The 22,500-nt window shown below is 37.0% G+C and overlaps 1 protein-coding gene across 1 annotated transcript in view; it reads left to right on the forward strand.

The window, feature by feature from the left end:
- The window catches only part of tfec (transcription factor EC), an 86,008-nt gene that overhangs the window by 14,437 nt on the left and 49,071 nt on the right, over nucleotides 1–22,500 (forward strand). The window contains exon 2 of the mRNA XM_056456038.1: nucleotides 891–1,087. Coding sequence (XP_056312013.1) covers nucleotides 914–1,087 — 174 coding nt within the window. The 5' untranslated portion in view covers nucleotides 891–913. The remainder of the gene's footprint in view (nucleotides 1–890; nucleotides 1,088–22,500) is intronic.

The following is a 22,500-nucleotide window of genomic DNA, read 5'->3' on the forward strand; positions in this document are numbered from 1 at the left end:
CATATTTTTGCATGTTTTCTTGTGTCAGAATCACATGTAAAGGCTCCGCCCTCTTTGGGAAAACAGCAGCTCATTTGCATTTAAAGGGACACACATGTTCAAAATAAGTATTGAACATGTTACCATTTTTCTCTGAAAACATATTTCTAAAGGTGCCGTTGACTTTTAATCTTCCCTGGATGTTAGTAACAATCAAAGAAATCCATATGTGCAAATCAAATTATTTTACAAATGAAATTATATGTAATAAAATGAAATGACGCAGGGAAAAAGGTATTGAACACATGAAGAAAGGGAGGTGTAGAAAGGTCGTGAAAGCCCAGACAGTAGCTCAGTAGTTTTTCAGCAACCCTCTGCCCTTCCTCATTGTAAATGAATATTAGCTGCTACAGTCCAACATCTACATTAGCAGGATGATGAAGATGAAACCAAAGTGGACCTTTCAGAAAGACAATGATCGAAAACACAGCAAAGGAAACTCTCTAATGGTTTCAGAGAAAGAAAATCAAGCTGTAGAATGGCCTAGCCAATCACCTGACTTGAATCCAATAGAAAATACAAATTAAAGATCAGATTTGACAGACTAGACCCACAGAAGCATCAAGATTTTGACACTCCGTTGGAGTCTCTGAAAAACTTACACCTGAGCAATGCATGTGATTTCATTCTCCATATGAGAGCCGTCTTTAAGCTGTCATCACCCTAAAAAAGTCTACTTATTTTCCCTCTTGTATAATTAATGATCTGTGGGCTATTTTGAGCTGAAAAATCACAGATACATTATAGGATACTAGAGATTTATTTAACATCTAATGGAAGGGGCCTTAATGCTACCCCTTTAAATAGTAAATGAATGCGAGATTCATCACATTTCATTTGTTGTATTTCAGCGTGCAGCAATAAGAATTCAGCAATGTTCCAGTCATACTATGGTGCTCAAGCAGCCCCTACTAATGTAGGAAACCATCAGAACCAGTGGGCCCCAGAGCCACAGTTCTCCTCCTGCCCCTATTCTTACTACAGCAACCCGAATCCGGGCCCCTACCAAGGCAGTGAGCCATCAACCTGGCCCTGGACTCGATGGAAGGTATGCAAAATCACTCATACACCAGTTTGTTTTAACTGATTTCATTTAGAAAAAAAAACTGATTATTGTGTTGCATTTAGGGATGGGAAATACATATTTATATACTATATTTATTTTTATTATCATACTTCTTATGATAATATTGCAATTATTTTAACTCATACTGACATTATAAAGCATTCCAGTCATTCTGCAACAAACAAAAGCACACCCATCAGCATTCACTGTATGATGAAGCCTATATGATACATGCAGAAGCACTTTTAGTTTTCAGTATCCCAGTTAAAGCGATTCCGGTGAACTGTATGCCATTAATACAAAATCGCTGCGTCTGTTAACGTCTTTTCCTTAAGAATCAATCATCTTCACTGTCTGAAAGATATACGATATAAAGTGGGTCTGAGAATCTTTAATAAAGACTGCATTAAATTCGATATTTTTATGCCATGTCTTTAAAATGTGAACATTCATTTTAACCGTAGTATTTTCAATGGAATTTTGCACTCTGCTGTTCCTGACGGCGCTTGCTATTAAACAGCTTCATCTTGTTTCATGCCTGAACAACTAAATCAATGCTTAAGTCTGTTTAACTTCAATTCAATTCAATTCACCTTTATTTGTATAGCATTTATACAAGGTAGATTGTGTCAAAGCAGCTTCACATAAAAGGTCACAGTAAATAGGAACAGTGTAGTTCAGTTTGTAGTGTTTAAGTTCAGTTCTGATTATATTTTAATTACATTACAACATTAATGCTGTGAAAGGAACCATATGAGTTGTGCATATACCCTAATAAATTTAGTCTGTAAACCAAGTAATGAAAGATAAAAATAAATAGTAATTTCACACAGGAAAAGTGTGATTTTTCCTAAAATTAGCGCAAATGTGATCATAAACGTGACTCTGATTTTATATAGCAGTTCAGCAAGTAATTAAATTTATGTATGCAAAAAATAACTTATTAGTACCAAAACGCCTATGTTCATTGTTTTGTCTGTTCTTTTCTCTTTCACCAATGCATATAGTTCCAAAAGAATCCAAAGCAGAACATTTGTGCATCTCAGAGCTACATTGCGGGGATTAATTTCTGAATTAGTTTGTTCTTGAATAAACCATTTTAGTCAATGATTCAATGACCCATTCATAAAGACAGTCCTCTGTATTATTTTGGAAAATAATCAGACATTTGGGGGCAGCACGATCGCCTCACAGCAAGAAGGTCGCTGGTTTGAGCCTCGACTGGGTCAGTTGGCGTATCTGTGTGAAGTTTGCATGTTCTCCCCGTGTTGGCGTGGGTTTCCTCTAGGTGCTCCAGTTTCCCCCACAGTCCAAAGACATGTGGTATAGGTAAATTGGGTAAGCTGAATTTTCCGTAGTGTGTGTGTGTGGGAGTGAGTGTGCATGGGTGTTTCCCAGTGATGGGTTGCGGCTGGAAAGGCATCCGCTGCGTAAAACATGCTGGATAAGTTAGCGGTTCATTCTGCTGTGGCGACCTTAGATTAATAAAGGGACTAAGCCAAAAGAAAACGAATGAATGAATGAATGAATGAATGAATCAGACATTTTGAATGATCCTTTTGATTGTATTATTCAATGAATGATAAACTTTTTCTTTTTTTGCAATGTAGATTGTCAAAGCTGCTTAACATATACAAAAGAAAGAAAATAAAACCATAATATTTCTAATTGTGCAACATTCCAGCAATTCAGGATCGAAATTGAATTGTAATTAGAACTACATTATAACGACATTGTTAAATTGATTAACCACATAGTAGTGATTTTATTGTAATATTTATTTAATCATGATAGGCCTAAACCCACAGGTAAACACACAAATATTGTCTAATTATCATTACAGAAAAAAAACTGGGCGTATATAAAGTATGAAGATCTATTTTTTCAAAATTGCATGGGTCTAGTTGCATTGCCAAAGTCCAGTGCAATGCACTTAGTATTGCTTTTCATGGTGGAAATTACATGGTGGAATTACATCAGTTTTGAGTTTGTGTTGATTAAGTCAGTCCTTCTTTATGTGTCTGGCAGTTGTTAACACACAGACAAGAGTGCTGGCAGTATCATTAGAGCTGATCTTAATTTAGTTACATGCATCATAACACAAATTAAAATGACCCCTCGGGGTGGAGGAGGGCAAGAACTCGCACATGATCTGAGAGAGAGCTGGAGAGTGTTTATCAGTCGACTTGAAAATGTCATTATCATAATGTATTTTTATAGAATCTTTTCTTTATTTTATTAATTTTTTAAATACTTTTTTTATTTTAAATTAAGTGTCCATTTTTTTCTTTCATATTACATATATATTCTCTTTTAAATATGCATTTTATTTGATTTTATATGACCATAAGCCATTTCAGGTTTAGCTGTATATTAATATATATATATATATATATATAATAAAGTATAATGTAATTTAATAAATAAAATTAAATGCCCAGTTTACCTTTCAGCCTTATACTAAGATAAATACAGTATAAGCAACATGTGCTTTATAATTGTGAACATTATAGTTAATATGTGTGTGAACTGCATTGTACAAAATCAGAGTTTTTGTCTCTCATTCTGCTGCATCGATACTTAACCCCATAATGTGATTATAGGCGCATGCCTGTGTCCGCACATTTGAGCCAGAAACCACCCAAACAGCCCTTTGTGTCCCAGGACTCATTTGTCTGGAATTTGGCTGCTGTGGATTTGCTGGAAGTTTTTGTTTCAGAGCGTAATTTCACACTATGTGCTGACAAAACACAAGACCTCTGTTACTGTAATCACACCGATCACATTCGAAAAACTGTTTATTTTGACTGTTAAGCACAAGGTCCGGAACCGGGAAGTACGTTTGTTTCTATATATGACCTGTGCCATCTATTTTTATTCCTTGCTGTTTGTAAAGGATTTAGAAAAGGCAGATATTGTGCAATCAGTTGCCTTTGATTTCCATATGATTTGAGCTTTGATTTTTTTTTTTGAAGCATTAACTGTCATCAATAGTACATCCATAAATACAATAATGGGACTATAAACATTTAAACTTACAAATATAAATGTATGCAATACACATTTAGCTCCACAGCATAACAAGTATTGTACTTCATATTTAAAATTTCCAAATATAGGCACATCATTACTTCATTAATACATCATTAATATAGCAACAGTTTGAGTATATTTTTTGAATAAAAAATAATTACTACTACTACTTATTAAACTTATTATTATTTAATATTTTGTAATGTTAAATGTAGCTAAATAGTTTATATATAATCCAAATGTTAATAATAATAATAATACAACAATTGAGAAAGTATATAAATTATAATATTCATAAATATGTGACATAGTACATATTAAATTTCATGAAATATCACAATCTTAACAATTAGAATATACTAAGTAATAAAGTATGTATACAGAAAGATTTTTATAAGATAATAAGATAATGTTTAACTATCATATTTACTATTATTATTTTGATGTAATGTATATAATTAAATTGTGTGTATATATATATATATATATAAATAAAATAAAAGAATACAATTGCTTCAATTGTCAAAGATTGATGTATTTTTACAGCATTTATCAACCTTTTTTAATGTTTAGTAAATGTTCATTTTCATTTGCATTCAATCAACTATTGTTAATAGAAACAACGTTTTGCTTTCTACTTAACCCAAGCCTCGTTATAAAGCGTTACCTAATTATAAAGCTCTCAGATGTGACTTGTGATCACTTGTCGACATGTTACGATTGCCTTAATTGGCCAGACAGAAGAAAAAAGCCACTTTGGTTGCACTTTTCCAAACTGTTAGATGCAGAAAGACAGAAATCAGACTTGGAAGCAAAGCAACAGTCAGTTTTTTTCTTTTGAGGCTGGAAAGGGAATAGAAGAGGCTGAAGCACATCAAAGCTGCCTTGTGTTTGCTCTCGTCCACAAGAGGCCTTTCATGTGTTAAAGTGTGTGTGCGCGTCTGTGTTTTGGTGTGGGTCTGTGCATTTCTACCTGTGTTTGGAGGAAAGAAGTGTGCCGTCCCTCGAGGCTACGGCAGACTCTAGAAGACACAGATCTATAACTGTGTATCTACACGCCTCCCGCCTATGAGCTTTACTTTATCTGAGGCAGGTCGGGCAGAGCCAAGGGGTTATGGGAAGATGTATTATTGGAAGACTGAGATTTTTTTGGGGAGGGAGTGGATTGGGGGTGTGGGGATCCCGGCTGACTAGCAGGGAGACCACCCATCCCGTCTGGCTTAGACCCAAATTCACTTTGACATCCTGCAGCCCAATGGACCGGATGGATAATAGGGATAGACAGTTGGTGTGTACATTGGTTTGGGTGTTCATAAGATTTCATACCTGGAAAAGAGACTATTGATGAAGCAGGGAACTGAAAACAGAGATGTATACTGAGTTTTGAATGGCGAAAGATTGTGCAAGGGTTACATGGACGTCGTGCTGATAAACTATCAACAGCTCTTTTAAAAATAAATGTTCCAAAAAGTTCCAAGAGTTTTTGCAGTGAGCCGTTTATTTCAGATCCTACATTCACACCGAACTCAGAGCACACTGTCACTCACTTTAGTGTAATTGTGGAACGTTTTGCAGCTCAATTATTTTAGTTTTTGCTCCAGTTGAACTATTTAAACTTGTGCAGATGATGTGATTGAAGTGAATTACATGCATTTGCGGCAAATGTGTTGTGACTTCCACATTATTTGGGCTGCCTGGTGGAAATTTGCCTATATTTGCTCATTTGCATTAACATTATATGTAATCTACACTTGTGAATACTTTATTTTGCATTTAGTGTGAACCCAACATAAGTTTTTTCTACTATAAAGAGTAGGGATGTTCATAATAACCAATTAACCGTTAATAGAAAGGGTGAGTTTTTACCCAATTAATGGTATCATTTAAATTATTAAAAATTGTTTTTTTGAAAGTTTGGCTGCATAAATGTGCAACACATATTTGTTAACTCGCGGGACGGTAATATGAGTCACGCCATGTGGCATTTGCTATTTACATGGCAGACTTTGTAAGTGGAAAACCTGAATACTTCACTAGTGAGAAAACAGTTAAACAGACCATCTGCAGCACGAGGATAAAGAATTAGCCTCCTCCATTCAACCTCCTTCTCTACTTTCTTCTTTACCCTTTCACTTTTGTGGATAAGGAAACAATGTACGCACTCTACTGAACACATCCATTAGCCTACATATTTAATTTTGTTTGTTAAGTGCAAAGATTTGTTTCAAAACTATTTCTAAATTCAATTCTAACTTCCATCAAATTAATAAATCAACAATAATAATGAAGTGTGGTCTAAAAAACTGAGTTATATCCAAACACACATCCTATTCTTATGCCTCATATGATGATGCATAGGTCTCCAAAACCTGACAGGTGGACAAATCTAAACTTGTTTTTATTAAAACAAAAATAAATATGCATATAATAAATAATACTTATAATATCATTATACAAAAGCAAATTGTCATTTTAACATTTTAATCCTTTAATTTTTTTTTCATATGTAAAGATATTTGTGTAATGCTGTGTGTATTAAGCAATGTGTAAGGGTTGCGCAAGAAATCATGCCAAACACGTCTTGTGCCTTATTGCGCCAGGGGTATGATAGGGATCGATTTGAGGTAGCTTGATATTTTTATTTGACAAAAGAAAAAAAAACAGCCTATGCTGGTTCATAAAAAGGATTTAGTCAGTGTTTTCGTTTTGTAATCTAAATTTATAATTTAACAGAAAAATATCTAGGGCAGGCCTATTTATTTTATTCTTTTAATTTAGTTTGTTCTTTTTCTATGCTTTTGGAAACAGTGCAGGTGCGTGAAGATGTTCTATTGTTAAGATATTCTGTATTCAGTATTTTAAAATGCAATATTTAATGTGTCAGACAAAAATAGACATCAATTTTTAATTGTTGTTAAATACAAAAATTTAATATTAATCTGACCAGTTAACGGTTAATATTCAATTAACTAACGGCAGTTGTCGGTTGGCAAAAATAACCAAAATGAGCATCCCTAATAAAGAGTCTTTACACAATAGAAAGATTCCATGTATATTAAATATTGTTCATGGAACCACGGCTGCTAATGCAGAACTTTTATTATGAAGAGTGATATAAATGGCTTAAACTGGTGTCTTTAAGTGAGGAGGAAGGGCAGGTCAGCAGATGGATAATAGGATAGACTTTTGGTGCATGCATTGGTGTAAATGTTCATAACAGTTCATACCTGGGAAAAAGACAATTGATGGAGTGGGAGATTGAAAACAGAGCTGTAAACAGAGTTTTGAATGCTGTAAGGATTTTGTGCAATCGGGCATATTGTTGCATTTTACAAAGATAAACTATCAACAACTCTTTTAGCAATAAAGGTTCCACAGTTATAAAAAGAAGCATCTACTTTTTAGTGTGAAGAACTTTTTTTCTACTTTAAAGAATCTGTGTAATGATAATATTACATTGATGTTTGAAAGTTCTGTATGGAACCACAGATGCCAATAAAGAACTAATTTTTTTGAAGAGTGATATAAATGGCTTAAACTGGTGTCTTTAAGCGAGGAAGAAGGACAGGTCAGCAGATTGATAATAGCATAGACACTCGGTGTGTGCATTAGTGTAAATGTTCATAACAGTTCATACCTGGGAAAAAGACAATTGATGGAGTGGGAGATTGAAAACAGAGCTGTAAACAGAGTTTTGAATGCTGTAAGGATTTTGTGCAATCGTTACTTGGGCATATTGTTGCATTTCACAATGATAAACTATCCACAGCTCTTTTAATTATAAAGGTTTCACATTTATAAAAAGAAGCATCTACTTTTTAGCACGAAGAACATTTTTCACCACTTTAAAGAATATTTATAGAATGATAAATTTCCATTGATATTTGAAAGTTCTTTATGAAACCTCAGATGCCAATAAGGAGCTTAATTTTTTAAGAGTGATGCAAATGGCTTAAACTGGTGTTTTTAAGGGAGGAAGAAGGGCAGGTCAGCAGATGGATAATGGGAAATTGGAGCATAAATTGGTATGGATGTTCGTAATGTAATCGTTCATACCTGGGACAGAGAAAATTGATGGAGAATTGAAAACAGAGCTGTAGAACTGAGTTTTGCATGCTGAAAGATATCTCATGCTGATAAACTATCAACATCTGTCTTAGAAATGAAGATTCCAAGCGTATTGTGAAGAAATAAGGATGGGATGAATGAAAGTTGGAAACAGATGCAGGGAAGGAAGGATGGAAAAGATGAACACATCAAACTCCACTTCCAGAAAATCACTGTGAATCAGCAGAGAGAGGAAACCGAAATTAGCAGCATTGATTATGACAAACGGCCTGTCATCAATTGCAACATGAGCTGGGGTTTTTCCAGGACAGTGGAGTGACTCCATCGCTACTGGTTTTCCTCTCTGAAAGCACTCACTCTGATCAGAAGTATTCTTGATCACTTTCTCAAATGGACAACATGGACTGATGTGGTTTACAGTCCCTGCATTTGGGGGTGTTGCTTTATCCTTCCTCATCCCTTTGATCCATCAGGGTTGTTCCTTGCTAATAGGATTAAACTAGCGGTCTTTTAAATTCGATATATTGTGGTTAAAAGCTTGATGTGTCATGGATTGGTCAGGCTCTCACGACCCCCACTCACGAAGATCACCATCACCTGACTTCTAATGAGCACACAGCTGCATCACATTCACGAGCACCAGATAAAAGCACAGCACTCCAGTCGCTCATTGTCCGGGCTCGTCTCGACGAAAGCGGACAACTGAGCGACCACTCAGCGTAGTCATCCTCAGCTAAAACAAACGATTTACTTACCTGTTCTCTTTGTATTCCTCCTAGTCTTCCTGGTCCTCCCGAATCGTCCTGTCTTCCAGTCCTTCCAAGTCTGTGTCATCCTCTGTCAGCTGTATCTGGTGTGTGCTGTCCATCCTCGTGTATTCCTGTTACCCAGCCACGGAGGAAAAGACCCCAACATCATTCCTGATCCTCCTGGCTATCCTTCATGTGCTCCTTGTTGTCATTTAATAAACACCCTAACGTTTCCTTACCTCTGTCTCCTGTCCGCTTCATAACAGAAGCCCGGACCCATAACGACGACAACATGAGCACCCCCGATCACCTTCAAGAGCTGGTGGACCAGTTGAAGCGGATTCTACAGCCACCAGCTCCACTTTCCAACGCACCACCAGCACCGAGCACTTCCGCCTCCACAGTTTCTTCTTCGGCCCTTCCTTCCAGTCCCATGGCCCGACCAGCGCCCTACTCAGGCGGAGCGGGGGAGTGCAATGGTTTTCTGTTACAATGTTCCCTCATATTCGAAATGCAACCTTCTCTATATCCCACAGATAAGTCGAAGATCGCCTACATCGTATCTCTACTCTCTGGACCTGCACTTAAATGGGCTGAGACGATCTGGAACCAAGCCGGGCCGGTCATGAATTCCATCACTACCTTCACGGAGTATTTCAAAGAGGTGTTTGGACGTTCTGATGGGGAAGTAGCCGCTGGAGAGCAGCTGTATCATCTAAAGCAAGGTACTCTATCTACACAGGAATATGCTCTCCGGTTTCGCACTCTAGCAGCTGCAAGTGGATGGAATGAGAGATCGTTGTTGACCACGTACCGGCTCGGCTTGGAACCCACTCTCCGAATCCAACTGGCCACATTAGATGATACAATGGGTCTGGAGAGATTCATCCAACATTCTCTCCGATGTTCCGATCGTCTCCGTTCCTATCAACAGGACACCATCACCCCCTCGTCTGCACTCCTCCAATCGCCTGAGTCAACAGCCTCTCCAGAACCAGAACCCATGATAATAGAGTCTGGAAGACTGACATCAGCGGAACGACAGAGGAGGCTGACCCGGGGTCTGTGTCTATACTGCGGTGTCAGTGGACACACCCGTATGGAGTGTCCCCTTCGTCCCATTCGGACTTCAGTGAGTGTATTCAGTACGAATATTGAACAATGTAAACCACTTACTACCACCGTACAAATAACTACTGCCTCTATTTCTCTCCTTGTCACAGCCCTCATCGACTCCGGGTCAGCAGGGAACTTCATCTCCCAATCCCTCTGTCGTCAACTCCACCTCCGTACTGAGGCGTCCTCGCATATATACCAGATACAACCGATAACCCAGTGCACTCGATCTTCGACCCGTATCCATCGACAATGCGAAGACATCCTTCTTCAAGTGGGGTTGTTACATCAAGAGAGGATTCAATTTCTGGTTCTGGAGGGTGCAAATATGGACATCATTCTAGGGCGCCCGTGGCTGGTGAAGCACGATCCCATCATCTCTTGGGGCACAGGAGAGATAAAGAAATGGGGATCTGGATGTACACCTGCCTGTTTTCCAAATCTCCCTCTTCAAGGTCGGAACCCCATTTCTTTGTTTGCAACATCGGTCGAGAGCCCTCCTGAGAAGCAGTCTATCCACATTCCTAAGGAGTACAGCTCCTTTCATGATGTCTTCTGCCCCAAGAGAGCTTCCCAGCTACCGCCGCATCGGCCATGGGACTGCGCGATCGACCTAGTTCCAGATGCCCAGTTGCCAAGAGGTAGGATCTACCCGCTCTCGCTTCCAGAGAATCAGGCAATGGAAGATTACATAAGGGAGGCTCTGAGTCAGGGGTACATACGTCACTCAAAATCACCAGCCGCCTCAAGCTTCTTCTTTGTGGCCAAGAAGGACGGAGGGCTGCGTCCATGCATCGACTACAGGGTCCTAAATAACGGTACAGTAAAATACCGATATCCCCTTCCTCTGGTACCAGCCGCTTTGGAACAGCTCCGAGAAGCTAAAGTCTTCACTAAATTGGACCTCCGCAGCGCGTATAATCTGATAAGAATACGTGAGGGGGACCAATGGAAGACAGCATTCGTGACCCCTACTGGCCACTATGAATATGAGGTCATGCCTTACGGTCTGGTCAACGCCCCCTCCGTATTCCAAAACTTCATTCATGAAGTCCTCCGGGAGTTTCTTCACCACTGTGTAATAGTGTACATAGATGACATCCTCATTTACTCCCGGAGTGAGGCCGAACATCGCCAACACGTTGCGGAGGTCCTACACACATTGAGAGAACATCACCTCTACCTCAAAGCGGAGAAATGCTCATTCCACCAGAAGTCGATTCATTTCTTGGGATACATCATTGACCAAACCGGTATACGTATGGATGGGAAGAAAATTGAGGCTGTTCTATCCTGGTCAGAACCCACTTCCATTAAGGAGCTCCAGAGGTTTCTTGGGTTTGCTAACTTTTATAGACGGTTTATCAAGGACTACAGCAGGATTACATCACCTCTCACTAATCTCCTCAAGGGTAAACCCAAAGGACTGGAGTGGACCAAAGAAGCAGCCGCAGCCTTCCGCCTTCTTAAGAAGGAGTTCACAAGGGCCCCACTCCTGACTCATCCTGACCCAAATCTTCCTTTCGTGGTGGAAGTGGACGCATCCACCACCGGCGTCGGGGCAGTATTATCTCAACATCATGATACACCGCCCCGACTGCATCCCTGTGCCTATTTCTCTCGGAAGTTGAGCCCGGCGGAGCAGAATTACAGCATAGGAGACAGGGAGCTTCTAGCAATCAAGCTAGCCTTGGAGGAGTGGCGTCACTGGTTGGAGGGAGCCAAACATCCGTTCCAGGTGATCACAGATCACAAAAACCTCCAATACATCAAAGAGGCCAAGAGACTATGTCCACGTCAAGCCAGATGGTCACTTTTCTTCTCACGTTTTGATTTCTCCATTTCCTATCGTCCAGGACCCAAGAATCTAAGAGCAGACGCTCTCTCTCGTTTACACGAGCATCACGATCATGAAGAACTCCCAACGAAGATTCTTCCCGAACACATCTCCATTTGTCCGATCACCTGGAACGCTCCTCCAGTCGTTGCCACTCCGGAAGCCCCTGCTCCGCCGGGATGCCCTCCTCATCGGCAGTTCATACCACCTGAACACCGGGTAGATCTGATCCACTCCTTACATACCTCGCTAGGCACTGGACATCCAGGGATCAACAATACTCTCTCGCTAGTATCCCAACGATTCTGGTGGCCAAACATGGCTAGGGATGTGAGGCAATATGTTCAGGGCTGTAAGGACTGTGCCCAATCCAAGAGCCCACGTCATCTACCCGCTGGAAAGCTCCATCCCTTGCCGATTCCGAACCGTCCCTGGTCACACCTAGGAGTGGACTTTATCACTGACCTCCCTTCGTCAGAAGGTAATACCTGTATTCTAGTCATAGTAGATAGATTCTCAAAGTTTGTCAAACTAATCCCTCTGAAAGGTCTTCCCACAGCCTTTGAAACTGCCGACAATATCTTTAATCAAGTCTTCAGGTCATTTGGTATTCCAGAAGATATTGTGTCGGACAGAGGTCCACAGTTCATCTCACGTCTATGGAAAGCCTTCTTCAAGCTCCTAGGTGTGGCCGTCAGCCTCTCTTCTGGATATCATCCCCAAACCAACGGGCAGACAGAGAGGAAGATTCAGGAGGTGGGACGGTTCCTGAGGACCTTCTGCAGTGGTCACCAGAACTCCTGGAGCCAGTATTTGGGCTGGGCAGAATATGCCCAAAATTCACTGCGGCAACCCTCCACCGGACTCACGCCATTCCAGTGCGTCCTGGGCTTCCAACCACCGCTCTTTCCCTGGGATGGCGAACCATCTGATGTCCCCGCAGTGGATCACTGGTTCCGGGAGAGCGAGAGAGTCTGGGACGAGGCTCATCAACATCTGCAGAGGGCAGTCCGTCGAAGCAAGGTAACCGCCGATAGGAGAAGGTCTGAAGAACCCAGATACACACCCGGACAAAAGGTGTGGCTATCCACCCGGGACATACGCATGCGACTGCCCTCTCGCAAGTTAAGTCCCCGATTTGTTGGTCCCTTCACCATCGTGGAACAGGTTAACCCCGTCACCTACAAACTACAATTACCCTCTCACTACCGTATTCACCCTACATTCCACGTATCACTCCTGAAACCCTATCACGATCCTGTTCTTCCCTCCACAGAGCCTGACCACGAAGAGGAACCCCCTCCTCCACTGCTCCTAGAAGAAGGAGCCGTCTACGCAGTGAAGGAGATCTTGCGTTCCCGACGTCGTGGTGGCCAGTTGGAGTACCTGGTGGACTGGGAAGGGTACGGCCCCGAAGAAAGGACATGGGTTCCCAGAGCTGATATTCTCGATCCTAGTCTCATGGTGGAGTTTCATGAGAGCCACCCTGAGTTCCCAGCGCCTAGAGGCAGAGGGAGACCACCACGGCGTCGGAGGTGTCGGCCCTCAGGAGCGGGCCCTGGGGAGGGGGGTACTGTCATGGATTGGTCAGGCTCTCACGACCCCCACTCACGAAGATCACCATCACCTGACTTCTAATGAGCACACAGCTGCATCACATTCACGAGCACCAGATAAAAGCACAGCACTCCAGTCGCTCATTGTCCGGGCTCGTCTCGACGAAAGCGGACAACTGAGCGACCACTCAGCGTAGTCATCCTCAGCTAAAACAAACGATTTACTTACCTGTTCTCTTTGTATTCCTCCTAGTCTTCCTGGTCCTCCCGAATCGTCCTGTCTTCCAGTCCTTCCAAGTCTGTGTCATCCTCTGTCAGCTGTATCTGGTGTGTGCTGTCCATCCTCGTGTATTCCTGTTACCCAGCCACGGAGGAAAAGACCCCAACATCATTCCTGATCCTCCTGGCTATCCTTCATGTGCTCCTTGTTGTCATTTAATAAACACCCTAACGTTTCCTTACCTCTGTCTCCTGTCCGCTTCATAACATGATGTGGGTTGGAAACCCATTTTTCTGTCTGACCCCTCTGAATTATCTTCTCTGTTCAGTACTCCAGACATCTCTTTCAAGAAAAAGGAGGAATTTAAAAGTTTAACACAATCTGCCACATTTGTAATATTTGATTTCCATGGCACATTAGAAAAATTGTCCTAGCATTAAATGTACATGATAAATTCAATAACTTCCAAATTCAATTCCAATTCCAATGTAGCACGATTGCATTTTCTTTTACAGAATTACAACTGCATAAAATCATGAGCTTAGTGTTTAAAGTCATTTTTATTTATCAAATGAAAATATTAGAATGGGTGGCACGGTGGCTCAATGGTTAGCACTGTTACCTCACAGCAAGAAGGTCTCTGGTTCGAGTCCCGGCTGGACCATTTCTGTGTGGAGTTTGCATGTTCTCCCCATGGTGTGGGTTTCCTCCAGGTGCCCTGGTTTCCCTCACAGTCCAAAGACATGCACTATAGGTGAATTGAATAAACTAAATTGGCCGTAGCGTATGAGTGTGTGAATGAGTGTGTATGGGTGTTTCCCAGTACTGGGTTGTGGCTGGAAGGGCATCCACTGCGTAAAACGTAATGTGCTAAAATAGTTGGCGATTCATTCCTCTGTTGCGACCTCTGAAATAGAGACTAAGCCAAAGGAAAATGAATGAATGAATGAAAAATAATAGATGTATGAGTGGAATCTGCAAGTAAGCGGCAGCAAATGAGTCATTAAGTCATTCATTCAACAGATTTGTTCAAATGGCAGATTCATTCAAGACTGAAAAATGATTGACTCATTCAGAAATGGTGAATCATTCAACACTTGATACGCTGAGATTCACAATAGTTGAGTTAAATGATTGGCTCAAAAATTGTGAATCATTTAAAAATTCACTGCGGGATGCTCAAACATGCACAATTGTCCTAAATGAGCCACTGGATCATTGACTAACATGATTCATTCAAAAATGTTCAGTAATAAAACAGTACTGTGTTGCTTGAAGATTCACAATTGTTCTTAAAATATGAAGCAATCAGTATGATGCTCGGAGTTGAAGTCAGAATGAGTCATTGAACCACTGAGTCAACCATCCATCCTCAAACTATTTTTGTTAATAAAATAGAGCAAAAAACATCACTTAATATTAACCACTTGTTTGGACTCTTGTATAAAACCAATCAAGTTAAATATGCAGTTGTGCTAAAATTTAATTTTTTGCATGTCATGTTGTTTATGTTATTAGTATAAAATGACGTGTTTAATTCAGTTTGCTTCAGCTTGGCCATGTAACATTATTTTTTAATTTGACCATTAAATAAATTAAAAAAGCTACCTCTTAGATAAGCGTTGATGCCAATCCCTGCATTACATAATAATTATGGATGCAAACGCATAAATAAAAAAAATCTTCAACTTTAAACTTTAAGAGATGATTTGCACACATGCTTAGACGTCCATAAAATCCACCAAAAACCAGATGCGCTGGCATCAAGTAAAAGGCCGAAACAAGTGATCAGTCATTTTACAAAGATGCCAACTGAAGTCCTGGCATGTGCGAGCCCCATTAACAAGCCTGCATACTCTCCTTTATGAGATTAATGCAGTACATCTAGCAGGTGTCTGCCAAAATTCCTGTCTTATTTAAACCGCCCGGCCCATACCAGCGCTGTAATCCTATTAGGTCTAATTGAGTGAAGTCGGCAGTCTTTTTCAGTTAAACCAAGTTCAGCCACTAATAGGATTCAAAGGAAAAAAGGTTGAATGCATGGTATATATTCTAGCGTGGGCTTTGACTGGCGAGTGAGGAAGACCGCTGTGCCCCAGGGCTCCTGTGGGGTCTGATTTGGCCAGAGGGGCTGGACAAGATGTTTCCATGTTTCGAGGGGGTCTGTTAAGATGGGTAGGGATTATTGAAAGCGGTTTTATGCTTTACATTTTTCTTGTAAAAATAGTAGAGTCAAACTTTAGAATGTGTACAGCTGTGGCTGAGTGTGAATGGAAGCAGAAGATAGTTTTGAGTTAATGAGTCAGATCACATTTTCAACTGTATAATGCTACTGAAAAAATATTAATAAATATTATTTAAATTAGACATTGCAACAAATTTATTACCATAATGTAGAAATAGCTTTAATTTTTTCAAGGTTGGACAATTTGTATGAAATACTGCTTCTAAAGTTACTAAAGTGAGCATTTTTTATAGCAGTTATTTTATTAGATTTTTTTTTTCTATCGTCGTGACGTTGCTTCAAAATCTCTTTTTAAACCAGAAGGACGAATTTGTGCAAAAACAAGCTATTTTCACTTTTTACTGAAATTTATGTGTAATAAAAGTGTTTTTAGCAACGTAGCACATATTAATGTCTGTTAACATCTTAAAAAAAAAGTGTTTTAGGGTTTTGTGACCTTTACACGCCTGAAACTTGTCTATAGCGCTTGTTCACTGCTGCTCTTATAGTTGTGCAAATTGCTTCCTTGTCCTCATTTGTAAGTCGCTTTGGATAAAAGCGTCTGCTAAATGACTAAATAAATGTTAATTTCGCTGGGTTTTCTCCTTTAATGGACAGGCCAGTAGAGAGTATTGACAGGAAAGCGTGGGGAGCAGAGAGAGGGGAAGGATCGGCATAGGACCGTGAGGCGGGAATCGAACTTGGGACGCACTAACCACTACCACTGGTGCTGATGGGTTTTGTGACCCTTTAAGTAGCATTTTTATTTTCATTTATAGGATGTTTACAGGAGTAGAAAAAAAAAACATTCTGTAAACTTGTGTGCATGAACAGGGCTGTATTTACAAAAATTATATTATTATTGTAAAAAAAGGAAATACACATTATGTCAACAATGTAATAATTATTATTTGATATAATAATAATAATAATAATAATAATACTAATAATACATATTATATAACAATATCAACAATGCTAAGAATAATATATATCATAATTACTAAATTATATCTTCCCAAAGAGCAAAAAAAAACCCTTTTTGTAGCAGGCTCTTAAAGAGCAATTATATTTTTATGTTTCCAAAGAGCAAAAAAATCTCAATATTTCACGTTTTTTGAAACAGACTTTTAAAGAGCAACTTATTAGAGCAACTTAAAGAGCTAGTATTTTTTGGGGGTCAGTAGGATTTTTAAATGTCTTAAAATAAGCTTATCCTGCTCACCAAGGCTGCATTTATTTCATCAGTTACACAGTACAAATTGTAAAAAGTTATTGCACTATAAAAGAACTGTTCAAAAGTAGTTTAGAATTTAATTTAATCTTTTAATCCAGTGATTTTAAAGATGAATTTTCAGCTTCATTACTCTAGTCTTCAGAGTCATGTGATCCTTCAGAAATCACTCTAATATTAGTTATTATTATTATTATTATTAATAATAATAATAGTTATAAAAGCAATAATGACTGGAGTAATAATTTCATTTGAAACTTAATTTTCAGTTGAAACTTACAATAAGTGATAAATAAATATTTAATAAGTATTTAACAATTTAACACATTTTTTTTTTTACATTTAATAAATGGTGCCTTGATGAACAGAATAATTTTATTACAAAAAAAAAAAAACGCCCCCTAACTTTAGACCGGTAGTGTATATATTATTTATTAATATTATAATCATTAGCTATTATAAGTTCATGAAAGTATAAACATTAAGCTGATGATCAATTTAAAAAGGTGTTAATAACAGAGTGTCACAGTTGTCTGTAGTGATGCGACAGATCTGACACTTGATTTTCCACTACATAAAAGTGCTTTGATCATATAGATTAAACGGTGAAAGCAGGAGAGCTTGACTCTTCTTTCCTTCAAAGATATGATCTGCCCATCCAAACTGACCTTTGGCCTGTGATCAGAGTAAGTCCATGTCTGTGTTTGATGGGGACACATTTATCAAACAGGGCCACTGTGGCCCTTAATGCAGTGTATCGGCAGGGGCCCTCGCAAAACCCTCAGGCCCACGACGAAGATTCACCATCAGCCACACCGAGCACTCGCTGGCGTCTGGAAGACTAAAAGAGACACAGAGGGGTTCCTCTCCACTCTGACCCTGAGTAGAATAGGATAGAATAATTCAGTTATTCAATTAAAATGTAAGTAAATCAAAATTAAATAAAATAATTCAGTTGTTCAATTAAATTAAAGAATAGATATTTATTTTACAATACAGTAAAATAGTCAATAACACTAAAAAATGGTTAAAAGAGGGCTGACGAAATAAAATAAATTAATAATTCAGTTATTCAATTAAGATTAAAGTAATTTTTAGTAATAATTATGTAATACATATAGATATTTATTTTAAAATAAAATAAAATAGTCAATAAAACAAAAAATGGGTAAAATAGGACTGATTAAATAAAATAAGATAAATAATAATTCAGTTATTTAATTAAGATTGAAGTAAATAGATATTTAATTTATAATGAAATAAAATAGTAAATAAAACAAAAAATGGGTAAAAGAGAGCTGACAAAATAAAACAAGATCATTAATTCAGTTATTCAATTAAAATTTATATAAATAGATATTTATTTTATAATAAACTAAACTAGTAAATAAAACATAAAAATGCTTAAAAGATGGCTGATTGAATAAAATTAAATAATAATTCAGTTATTCACTTAAAATTCAAGTAAATAGACATTTATTTTTTAATAAAATAAAATGATAAATAAAACAAAAAAATGCTTAAAAGACGGCTGATGAATTAAAATAAATGAGCAATTCAGTTATTTAATTAAAATGTAAATAAATAGAAATTTATTTAATAATAAAGTAATATAGTAAATAAAACTAATAAATACTTAAAAGAGGGCTGATGAATTAAGATAAAATAAAATTAAGTAATTATTCAGTTATTCAATTAAAATGAAAGTAAATAGATATTTATTTTATAATAAAATAAAATAGAAAAGAAACAAGACAATAAACAATAAAACAAGACAATAAAAGAAAAAAACTTTATCTTTTCATATACAAATAAGCAACATGTTAAAAAGTGCTTTTATAATTTTCATAAATCTCCAAAAAACATTAAATAAAATAATAAAATAAAATACAACAAAATACCCCAAAAATACAATATGATTTATTTACATAAAACAATACAAAATACAACTCATGATTGCATATATTTATTTTTCAGCATTAAATGTGCTTCTATAATTTTCATAAATTTGAAAAAATGCTGTAAAATAACTGCATTACATGATACATTTAAAAAAAAAAATCTATTTATATACAAGTTTCCAAAACAGTTTACAATAAAGCTTCTGTAATTTTTATAAATGCTTTTAATGTAAATTTTATTTGATTTAATAAATAACCTTAAATTTTATATAACTTACAAAAATAAATTTATTAATTTTAAATATAAAATCTGTCATTTTTATATACCAGTCTACTTGTCTACTTATCTTATCTGGTCTACTTATATACCAGTTTACAATACTGTTTATGTTAAAACATGAAGTGTGTTGCTTTAATTTGCTCAAAAATATAACAAATGACTTATAATAATAAAATCAAAATCAAAATTGTAAAAAAATAAAGCAAATTGTTGAAAAATCTGTAATTTTCTATTCATATACCAGTTTCCAATTTACAGTTGCAATCAGAATTATTAAACCCCCTGAATTATTAGCCCCCCTGTTTATTTTTTCCCCAATTTCTGTTTAACGGAGAGCAGATTTTCTCAAGACATTTCTAAACATAATAGTTTTAATAACTCATCTCTAATCACTGATTTATTTTATCTTTGCCATGATGACAGTAAATAATATTTGACTAGATATTTTTAAGACACTTCTATACAGCTTAAAGTGACATTTAAAGGCTTAACTAGGTTAATTAGGTTAACTAGGCAGGATAGGGTAATTAGGCAAGTTATTGTAAAACGATGGTTTGTTCTGTAGATGGTTTGTTTTGTAGACCATCAAAAAATATATAGCTTAATGTGTAAAATGTGTAAATTTTTGTTAATTTGCCATTCTCTTTAATTCACAGGCTATTAATATTGACCTTAAGATGGAGTTTAAAAAATAAAAACTGCTTTTATTCTAGATTAAATAAAACAAAAAAGACTTTATCTAGAAGAAAAAATATTATCAGACATGCTGTAAAAATGTCCTGCTCTGTTTAACATAATTTGAGAAATATTTAAAAAAAGAAAAACAAATTTCAAAATTCATGGGGTTTAATAATTTGGATTGCAACTGTAGTTTATTTCAAAGCATGAAATGTGCGTCTGTAATTTTTATAAATGTTCAAAAATAAAATAATATTTAATAGCATGAAGTGGTGAAAGATCAGTAACTTTCCACTCATATACCAGTTCCTGATACATTCTGATATAGTTTGTCAAATCATAAAATCTGCTACTATACTTTTCATAAATAAAATGGTTCAAATATTTAATAAAACAATTATAAAAATAGAATTTTAAAAAATCAGCAATTTTCATCCATATGCCAAATTTCCAATACATTCTGATAGAGTTTATATCAAAAGCCTAAAACAGTCTAGTATTAGCCAATAAGGACAGCCGATGGCTCCTGTAGGAAATCAGATAAATGTCAATCAAGATCAGAGGAGAACATCATTAGCATTTCCTAATCTCATTCAGATTGCTCTATTCGTCCCATTGAGGGAAGTTAATCTCTAGAATAATATTGCTTTTGTTTTCTAAATCCTTGAGGAATCTCTGGTGGCACTGACTGAGTTTCTTCTCCATAGGATTTCTACTTTTAGTAAATAATTTAATTTGCGTAATTTCATGAGAGAAACTGTACTGATCATAAGCATGTTAACCCCCCACAAAAATGAGCAGAAATCATCAATAATTCAATAAGAGAAACTGTACTGATGGACATGAGACATGCTAACTTCCACCAACCCCCACCCTGGACTTAAGAAAAGTGTTTTTTTTTTTAGCTATAATTTGGGCAAATGCATTATGGAAATACTAAAATAAAACACAATCATGAAAAATAGTCAGAATTAACGAAATTTCTATGCCAGCAATTATGCTGAATATATAATTAATATTTTAAATAATTAATTCATTTATAAAAAATGTTCTACTTCTGCTTTGCCCCAAAATAATATATATTATTGATGAGTGAAACTTTTATTCAGTAATAAAGTAGTAGTTTTTGATGTAAAATTATGAATAATAATAATAATAATAATAATAATAATAAAGTTGTATTTTTTTGTTTTAAATGTAAAGAATTTTAGTTAGATTTTGCAGCTGAATGATAGTTTACAATATTTAATATATTGATTTTATCAATATTGTGAATAAAAGAGAACGGCAAATTAACAAAAAATTCAACAAAAAATATTTATGTTCAGTGTTGCTAAGTTGACATGTCATTATGTCACTCATTCATTTTCTTTTCGGCTTAGTCCCTTTATTAATCTGGGGTCACCACAGTGGAATGAACCGTCAATTTATCCAGCATATGTTTTATGCAGCGGATGCCCTTCCAGCTGCAACCCATCTCTGTTAAACATCCATACACACTCATTCACACTGATACACTACGGACAATTTAGCCTACCCGATTCACCTGTACAGGGAAACCAGAGCACCCAGAGGAAACCTACGCGAACATGGGGAAAACATGCAAACTCCACACCGAAATGCCAACTGACCCAGCCGAGGCTCAAACCAGCGACCTTCTTGTTTTGAGGCGATTGTGCTACCCACTGAGCCACCGTGCTGCCCCTCATTGCAAATTGCAAACAATTTATATAAGCTGAATTTAAACGAACAAATTAAGCTAAACATTACTAAATTTAATTTGTTTGTTTAAATTCAACCCATATAAATTGTTTACAACCACTTACTTTAAAAAATATGTAAATTCAATGAATAATTTTTTTTCAGTGAACTTATTGTTTTATTTTATTAACAACTACTTTAATTAAATGTCATTTAATTTATTTACCATGCATAAGTTAAATATGAGATTTGTCAAAAGTGCTAGACAGAATTTCTGGTCGAGATATGGGTTCGATATACAGTATACTGCACCAAGCTCACCGTGTGTCACCAATTTTGACCTATTAGCTATTCCAGTTGACCTGACAATCCAATCTCCCAACCAGTGTAAGAATCCAGAAACTCTCACAGATTATGCCTCATAAAAGAAAACAGAGAAAGAAAACCAAAAAAAAGTCAAAGAATTGGATTAATTGGCATAACGCAAGGTGGCTGAGCACAGCCAGAGAGAGTGTCAGCTGTTTTGGAGAATCGCTGCCATTCTCAAAGTCTGCACAATTAGCCATTCGAACCCTGACCCTAAGCACAATAATTAATGAAAAAACAGAGGATGAAGACAAAATGTGCCGAGCCGTTTGACTGAGTGAGGGAGAATAATACATCAAAGAGCGTAGTAATTGGCCCTGCGGCTTTCATTCCTTCACCCATTTCTTTCAATTCATTGACTCAAAATAATGGGTTCAGGTTCATTATCAACAGGTCGTAAGCTTTCCAGTGCTAAACGCCTCTGGGCTGTGT

This window comes from Danio aesculapii, chromosome 4, assembly GCF_903798145.1.
Source record: "Danio aesculapii chromosome 4, fDanAes4.1, whole genome shotgun sequence".
Lineage (NCBI taxonomy): Eukaryota > Metazoa > Chordata > Actinopteri > Cypriniformes > Danionidae > Danio > Danio aesculapii.